The 8,800-nt window shown below is 40.1% G+C and overlaps 1 protein-coding gene across 4 annotated transcripts in view; it reads right to left on the bottom strand.

Annotated features, from left to right (window-relative positions):
• Window positions 1-935: 935 nt before the first annotated feature.
• Window positions 936-8,800, bottom strand: part of LOC140940344 (uncharacterized) — a 14,271-nt gene continuing 6,406 nt past the window's right edge. For 2 of the 4 annotated variants that reach the window (XM_073389292.1, XM_073389295.1), the window contains 7 exons: window positions 8,021-8,083; window positions 6,748-6,808; window positions 6,155-6,193; window positions 4,930-5,037; window positions 4,549-4,605; window positions 3,467-3,714; window positions 936-2,645 (listed from right to left, as the gene is read on the bottom strand). In XM_073389292.1, the coding sequence (XP_073245393.1) occupies window positions 2,433-2,645; window positions 3,467-3,714; window positions 4,549-4,605; window positions 4,930-5,037; window positions 6,155-6,193; window positions 6,748-6,808; window positions 8,021-8,083 (789 nt within the window). In that variant the 3' untranslated portion in view covers window positions 936-2,432. The remainder of the gene's footprint in view (window positions 2,646-3,466; window positions 3,715-4,548; window positions 4,606-4,929; window positions 5,038-6,154; window positions 6,194-6,747; window positions 6,809-8,020; window positions 8,084-8,800) is intronic. The other 2 variants (XM_073389293.1, XM_073389294.1) reach the window with 2 other exon arrangements.

Below are 8,800 nucleotides of genomic sequence, written 5' to 3'. Positions count from 1 at the left end.
GTCAGGTGATAATGGTCAGCAGATGTTCTCGTTTGACAGTTGTCAATTAACCTTCATTAGAATGGCGAATATTCAAATTAACGGACTGTTGACTACGAGTGTGAGTAATACATTTCAGTCCGGCTTGTAGTGGGGGACGAAATGCCAGATCGTGTACCTGAGCGGACCTGAGCCCATGTTATTAGTTTTCTGATAATGGTCTGCACATGTCCCATTTTGAAAGCTGTCAATTGACCTTAAAGGCACAGTGTCCCGATTATGCGCACGCGCGAGCTTCATCTATTTTTCCTTCAAAAGACAATAGAACTGTCATATTGACTCGACAAGATTTCCCTCTGGACCGCACCGCCGACGGAGATTTGTTGTTTATATTCTTAAGTAATATTTTAGACTTTCGAAGAAGTCTCTCGCCTTATTTATATTTTGGCTCGCGGCACGAAGACTCATCGCGATTTTATCGCTAGCAGGGCCACCTCGCGACACAAAAATCTCGTTCCGCTCGCTTTAAAAACAGCTTTTCTAATGTGAAACTCGTGTCAGAGGTTAACTGTTCCAAGTCCAGTAATATTTGCCTGATTTGCTCGCGTACTAGCCTAAAACGTTTGAAAGATATAAATAAAAATGCAATCTCAAAGCTATGAATCATCGCAAAGGTTAGTCGAAAATTAGCGGATGTCTGATTTTGACAGATGTCAATCTAATCATACTCATACGGATGGCTTACATAACTGACAGGCTAGTGTCAAGTTGTGCAAGATCTAGTGTGACATTTGACATCGGCTTACATGAAATGTGTGTACAGATGCGCGTATGCTACGTCATAACCAAATTTTTTTCTCAGATGGATAGTTTACTATACCCATGGTGCTCCGCTGCGCGCGCTTTGCGCGCGCGAGCGCTCCGCTACTAAGTCAATAAAACCAACTTTCTGTCAATGCTAGGAAACTCCTTATTTTTATTTCTTAATTATTTTCTAAAAAACTACTTTACATTCAGTTCGGGTTATGTTTTGACTGCGCGTCTGCTGCTATGAATGATATACTCTATAAAAATTCAGAAATGCTGAGCATTCAGGATAAATAGAGGCCTTAGCTACTACCGCGTGTGTATCACTTCACACAAGAAGAGTGGAGTTGTGTAGCAAATTATTCACAAAGATAAAAGAGCCCCAGTCCCGTCTTCGCCATCTTGTTCCACCGACTCGGTCGCAGGCGCACGGCCGTTCCCATCGCAACAAAGACAGACCATCCTTATAACTTGCAAAAATGAACGCTTTAAACGAAGCTTTTTTCCGGCGATGTGCCTTTATGCTCATGGCATGTAAATTCGGAACTTATGGAAATTTAATGTATAACTTGATATATATTTCTAGTGTCTAGTTTTTTTTTTATCTAATTTATTGTATTATATCTTCTCATAATTGTAAAGCCAAGTCCATTTTGAACACGATGTAATTAGTTTAAATTAATTCTTTTTTTATTAATATCTATATCTTTGTAAAATAATTTCGAAATTCGCTTATTTCTAAGCGCGACGATTTTATTAATAAACCAGACTTAAATAACAAGGCCTTCACCCTATTCATGTTTGCAACAAAGTAAGTTTTATGTTCCTTGAATGTTAAATACGTTAATTAGAAATACTATTAAATTTATTATCGTATGGCTAAATTAAAGGTCATGCATTTGGCGAAATATGGATCAATCTTCAGCTATAAAAGGCTTCGTCCAATAGACTTTGTGGCGTCTGCTGTGGCAGATGCGAGCAGACTGGCACACTGGCAAAGTGGAGTTCATTGCAGGAAACTTTCAATCTTAGTTTTGCATCAGGACTCAGAGTGATTTGCCTATATAATAGGGGATCACTTGTGAGATGCGACAAATATAGGGCTTTGACTGTCAAGAAAACCGATTTTGGTATTTTGAGAAGATTGTCGCATACGAAAAGTGGTCGCACATGAAGTTTTGCCTGTAAACGACTTTAAGCTTGGCCCCTGCGTCTCTTTTCCAATACTTAGGGCTAGTTTTTTTTGGGAAAAGTCACCCTCCCGGCCGAGTCGACTTTAGCGAACGTTTGTATGAGAAAGAAGCTAACCACTTTGCCCGAGCCAACAGCGCTTGCGCATGCTCTGATTGTCTCCCCTTGACTGAGTTGACCCAGCTGGGTCACAGTTTTTATATGGAGAAAGGATGGCCCGACTAGAAGGGTGACCTTGCTATCGAAATAGGTTGAGCCTCTCGTGCAAACCGTTCACTGATTTTTGTGAGGAAATGAACGAAACGTTTGCTCGCCCAGGGTAGCTCGGGTAGGCGAGTAACCCTTCCACCCCGGACAAGGTTTCTCCGTGAAAAAGGAGCTTAAAAATAAAAACGATTTTGTCTCTCCAAGTCTACTATAACTCAGAGTCCATTCTAATTTATACAATGCAGTTTTTATAACGGTAGTATCATCGGTCTATCGTTTAATCGCTTCAAAATTTCCTGAACATCGTGCGGCCACTTGTAGCTGACTCTTGCCCACAGAGGCAGTTCTGACGTTGAGACTGACGTATCAGGCAGCAACAAGCATACCATCTTAGAGGCGGAGCGATTCCTGGTGTACATATCTCGAAGTACCTCCAGCTCAAACCAAACACGGTTGATTTCCTAGCAACAACAAAAAACAACGTTCCATAACTGAGTAGGTTGAATATGATCGTCCGAGTGAGTATAGTTCTGAATAGTAGTGTTGTTGACAGTGACAGGTGTTTCCACAACTTCTGCGGTAGTCACCTTCAGAGTCAAAGTGAGTTGTATCACGTCCGTTGATGTTAATAAACTCTGGTTATTGTTTGTACGGTAGGGGTGCCGGCAACCGTTGACTACGATTGGGTGGCGTTTGTTCTAAGGTAGTAAAACTAGTGGCATTTGTTTTAACTTAGAAAAAGGCCACTGAACCGTAGTCAACAGCGGCTAGGAGCAGTGCAAGGCTAGAGAAGATGGGGGAAGGTTTCACACTTTATACGAGAACGAAATAGCCGAACTATAAGTGAAAACATTATTTAAATAGGGTAGCTCTTTCAGTATTTTACAAGGTAACTATTTTACAAGACTGTTATCAATAGAGGTCCTCAAAACAAGGCACGAATAGACAAAAATGCCACTTATGGATGACAACTGATATTCTGCACCGAATGTCAGACAGGCGCGACCCACACGATAGTTCAGGCTAGCTCTTACGTGACAAAATTGCTATGTTCTTGTTGCGTCCAACTTCAGTTTTTAACGCATTGAAGTCCGGCCGCTCATAAAATAAATTCTGAATATACTTTTTTTAACCAAACTAAGTCAGGAACATCTTTTAAACTTAACTGGTAACCTACGTGCGTATGTCTCCTGATCTTTTGTCGCACGCGCTGTCACTGAAAAACTGTGGAGCTGTCTACAACAACTAAGACTCAAAAGTATCAAATAGTCTTGACTATTACCTGACACTGTGTATTATCTCGTCCATCTAAGGCCAGGTTCACCAAACCCGGGGATAAGAACACCAACACTTTCTTCGCCCTCCTTATTTGTCCCTCTGCCCACCGCGTGGGGCCCTGGGAAGTAATTTCTGCAGATACCATGACGTCCATGATGACGTTGTAGCCATTCTGCCGGAAGTAGTTAACGATGGATGCTACCTGCTTTCGAAAATCTTCTCCTTCCGGATAGTAGCAGGCGTAGTACACCTCTGCAAAGATAAGACAAACTATAGCTGACCGCTACATTTACCTAACCTCGTGCTAGATTACGGTCGGGTCTAACTAAGAACGTGCTCTTTGAAACCTGAGAAATTTCACGCAAGACCCGCAGTGCGAGACTCCAGAAAAGATCAGAAAGGTCTCATGAAGGGTGAAGGCCTTAAACTTTTAAAACAAACTGCTCAGATAACTCATATGCCTTCGTACTAAAAGCCTTCCTCACAATCTCACTGAAAAAATTTACCTCGGAGGTTGAATTTGCTGAGCGGAAGTCGGCTTAATTTACTACAAAACAATAAACTGGAAAAAAAACGGCTTTTTGTTCAGTTACAACCTACTAGGGACGTATCATCCCGCCGTTGCCTCACCAAGAGAACACCTTTATGAGCAAATGCCACCTAATCCAGCGTTTACAGAGAGAAATATACGAAAAGCCAACGCTTATCTCCTACATTCTTGTCCAAAGCAAAACTCTAATTACACTAGCACTCTACCGAGCTTGTAACATGCTGTAAATCGTGTTTGGCCTTTCAACACTTTGACTTGAACAGCGGATGTGCGTGGAAAAGGTCAGTGATCTTTTAAGACCGTTTAGGCCCAGAAATTTTGTCCACTTTCAGGTTGAAATGGCAATTTTTGCATCGTGCGCACACGTTTGACAGTTCTAGTCCGGTGATTGGATTTTAAAATCTCCTCTTAAAAGTTTTAATAACATTCCTGATGGTTGTGAAAATATTCTGCTGGTTTCAAGGTCGTTTTAAAGACGAAAATGAAATCGTTGTGAAATTGAAACAGGTGCAAACTACTGTTCTATTTATACTTACCTTTAGGATTATCTGGCCTGAATGGGGCTGGCGAAGGAATGCTGTACAATGTTGGATCTGAGTTGAAATTGTATTACTGTTTTTCAACAATCAATTATTCCAAAGAAAACATAGAATGCATTAAAACAGTTTTTTTTTAAACCTGTGTGTTTGTTCCATGAACGATACAACGCCCTGACTCCAGCGACACTACGATGTATAGACATCAGGAATCTATTTTTCTACAAAGCCTTATTACAAGCTATCATGCTCAAAAAAAAAAAAATTAAAAACTGATTATAAAAAAAGCATATAATTAAACAGCAAGATATTACATTTTTCAGACTGTGTAAAAGAGTAACTAAAAAAAGAACATTTGCCTCTAGCAAGCCTTGGACGTACCAGGACATTGTCGTTTCTTCCTGCACCTGAATGCAAGATATATAAGCAGTAACAGCAACAATCCAGCCATTATTCCTACGACTGAAGTAGTCACAAGTTTAGACGCGTCTGCAAAGTTAAAGACCATATGAGAGTTGAATCAAAGTCGGTGCAAATGGGCCATTTGCACTAAGAGGTCATGTGACATAGTTTTCATGAAAATGAAAGTTATATGATTTTGCCCTCGAAAAACGATTAGTGGGTCATATCTTAAACAAAATAATAGTGATTTAGTTTTTCAAACCCGCACCATTTTTTAAAAATGAGTAAGTTCCTCGCTAGTCACGTGACCAAAATGTTATTTTTAAAATTATGAATTACTTCTTTCTGGACACAAGCTTTCCACTTAAACTTCAAGGAGGATGTTGAAAAAATGATGTGGTAACGTTTACAGTAAATCTGAGCGTAACTATCAAACGTTTAACAAGATATAAGCAAAAAGTAGTTTTGGCCGCCATATTGGAGGGCAAGAGTATGCCCTCCAACATGGCGGCCAATACAAATCATACTACTTTGTTGAAAAATCAAAGTGCCATAAAATATCCCCCTTAAATGCGTTTCCTCCCAAACTTCGGGTGTAAGCTAATTTTTATGTGCTCTGTCAATTTTTGGCATCAGCAAGATTCCAACTCATTGTTTAAAGGAAGCATTGGTCACGTGACCTCTTAGTGCAAGTGGCCTATTGGCCTTTTGCGGATAGCCATTCACGTGGTACAAAACCGCCACGCTGGAGAGTAAGGGGCGCACTAGGAGTAGACAAACAAAGTAATTACCATATTAACTGATGTTTGGCCTTTGTTTCTCTTGTCCCATTGCGTTTCTTGCTCTCCAGTATGGCGGATTTGTAGCGCGTCAAAGACTAGCTGCAACGGGCCTATTTACTGAATGCTCATTAAGTCTAGGAGCCACGCGCGTTGTACGTTCTCGTCATGTTAATACAGCACTGTGAAATGGCAGCTTCGCTGCGTTACAGAAATCACCACCGAAATCAACAACAGAAGCGCTCCGATCTTAGTGCCGGCGCAAGAGCTACACACTCCGTCGATCAAGTATCCATGTTTACTTCGGAAAACACTGGAAAAATTAAAACAATTAAACAAACCAAGATAGGCGCATTGGAATACATTCATTCCGACATGTACTGCACGTAACAATAGAAGTTAATTAAAATCTAGATGTAGCCTACCTTTACCAGAAATGTTAGGAGAAAAGGTTGCTCTCGTAACTGTCGATAAAGTAGAAATTAAAATTTAAAATAGTTATTTTAAGAGTAAGGTCCATTTTGCAACAAGTAGCTATAGTCCAGTCAGCGGTAGAGAAGATTAAAGACCCTTTGATTCGAGGGCGAGGACGACTACGACTACGAGAAAGATATTTTAATCTTTAAGTTTTTTCGCGTATTCTCCAAAAATCACCCCGGAAAGCTACATCAGTTGTACTTCTTTTTCACCAGAGACGTTAGCACGGTCAGTTATTTTCATTGAAGGAGGTTAAGCCTTCTTTTAATCTCACAGTGACAAAATTAGTTTAACATTTGACAACTTGTTCCCCCATTACGACAGGCGCTAAAACTAGTAAAATGACGACGGCTATCACGTTTTCCCGCCCATGACGCTGGTTCAGGCGTGAACAATACTCAGTACCGTGAACTCGTAATCGTTCTCGTCTTAGAATCTAAAGATCTAGGCTGTATGATTCTGTTGTTGCATCACTTAAATTGCTATAAGGTAACCCTTACAAACTTCAACTGTAAAGGAATACATGATGTAAAACTATTACCTTTGGGGGTAAATAAGCTTAGTTGAACCGAGCTATCTCCATTGTAAGGATGTGTAACAACCTACATGTAGGATGAATAAAGTGAATAGAATGAATAATACTATAGAGCATGGCGGTGTAGGGCAGAGTAACTATTCACTAGTAACTAGGGCGTTACTTGTAATACGTAGGAGCAATAACATAGTTAACCTTTCTGGTCCTTTTTATTAGAAAACTTATGAAGTGCCTGTAATGCTCTTCAAAAGGATGATATTTAAGTGGAAAGTGAAAATAAAGAAAAAAAGAAAAGAAGGGGCTCTCTTCTAGAGGAAATCGGACATTTTCGACAAATCAGGTAATAAAATCCCGGGATCTCATTTTGAAAAAGCGGATGCAAATTCATGAAGGAGGAAGGAAAATTCGCAATGCAACATAGCATTTTTATTTAAAGGCTAAGTATTTGAAAATTTTCTAGACTTAAAAAAAAAGATATAAAAAGGAGAGATATATATTTTTCTGAATATTTCTGTGTTAATAAAACTGTTTACAGTGTTGAGTGCGCTTATGTTGCGAAATGTTGGTAACGACCCAAAGATCAATGTGCGTTGGTTGGAAGGCTGCAGTGAATTCGCGATACGTCATTGTTAATTTCTTGTTTTTGAACCTTTAGGATTGCTCGCAAATACTATCACCATTTTCGTTTGGCTAAATTTGCCTGAGTAGTTTGGTCTCCCTCTATTTACCACAGAACCCACAATTTTTGATCTGTGGTAAGCACTCAAAACGTCCAATTTTCACTACGGTCCACTAACATAGCAGGCCGGTTGCGGATGTTACATGAGGTAAAAAAAGTGCGCGCTTTCCATTCAACACACAAAATTCCGGAAATTTCGGTTGATACATAACATGAAACGGACCATTTCGGTTTGGTCCGACCTGAATATTCGGGACGAGCTTTGAAGGTGGTCCACTTCGACCGGTTTGATCATTTCCGCTCGTCGGACCCTATTGTCCCTTTCCAATTGACATAATTGTCGTCCCATGTACCGCTCTTTTGTATGCTGCTTACAAGAACAATAACCAAACGCGCGGTGGCTAGGGTCGGGTCTGTGCAACCGGAGTCACAGGATCGTTCCGTTGGGCACGTTGAATGTCCGAAATCTCAAACCGGAATTTTTGTTGAATGGAAAGCGCCCAATGACTTTTTTACACAAGAAACCAGCACTTTGATCCCTGTTATGTTTATCTTTATTGTATGTAAACTGCTTTTACATCTTAAGTGTTTAAAACATACCGAAACGTAGAAGGGATCAGGGTATGAAAAATGTCCCTGTGGCACCATGTAGAACGTTTGATTCTGCAGATTGAACAAAATACTGGTAACCTCATCAAACTAAGAATTATAAAAACAACGTTTTTATTATTTATATCTGTCTTGCGATGTTATCTTATTATAGGAAAGTAACGCTCCTGACCTTTTGAAGTTACAACTGAAAGTGAAAAACGATTCCAAATAAAGAAAATTAACGCGAAAGAAAGGGTAACATTTCAAAATGAAGAAAATTAACGCGCCGTTCACAAAGAAACAAAACTTGTTGAGGCAACACAAACTAAGTTGAACGTATAATCTATTAATGGCAAGTTTTTTCGTGGTACTTTCCCTGGATGTGCAAAGTGAATCAAGCGAAAAAATCTGGCCACTTCAAGGATTCTTCACAGTTTCAGTGTTACTAACGCCACGGATCTCCATCCTGATAAACAAAACGTATATTTTTTCGTCCCTCCCTCGAAGCGCAGTAATACGGCTACCACCCTCTAACAGTGGGTTTTGTGGAATTGGTTGAAGGAACGGTTACCAAGTACTTCCCGCGCAAAGCATTGCTGCGGGCTTTTACAGAACTGTAAATGAGCCAAATTCTGAGGTCGATTTCCAACTGGAACACAGATTTTTGCTGTGTTGATGATTTCCACGGGTATAAGGGGTAAGGTCAGCGAATTTATTGATAAACATTTTTCCAGAGCAAGGGGTTAAGCGAGTGAAGTGCAGGGGTGGATTCAGCATTTTTCGTGACTA

The sequence above is a fragment of the Porites lutea genome, chromosome 6 (genome assembly GCF_958299795.1).
Source record: "Porites lutea chromosome 6, jaPorLute2.1, whole genome shotgun sequence".
Lineage (NCBI taxonomy): Eukaryota > Metazoa > Cnidaria > Anthozoa > Scleractinia > Poritidae > Porites > Porites lutea.
Note: the sequence above shows the minus strand (reverse complement) of the source record. Positions and strands in the feature narration are given on the sequence as shown.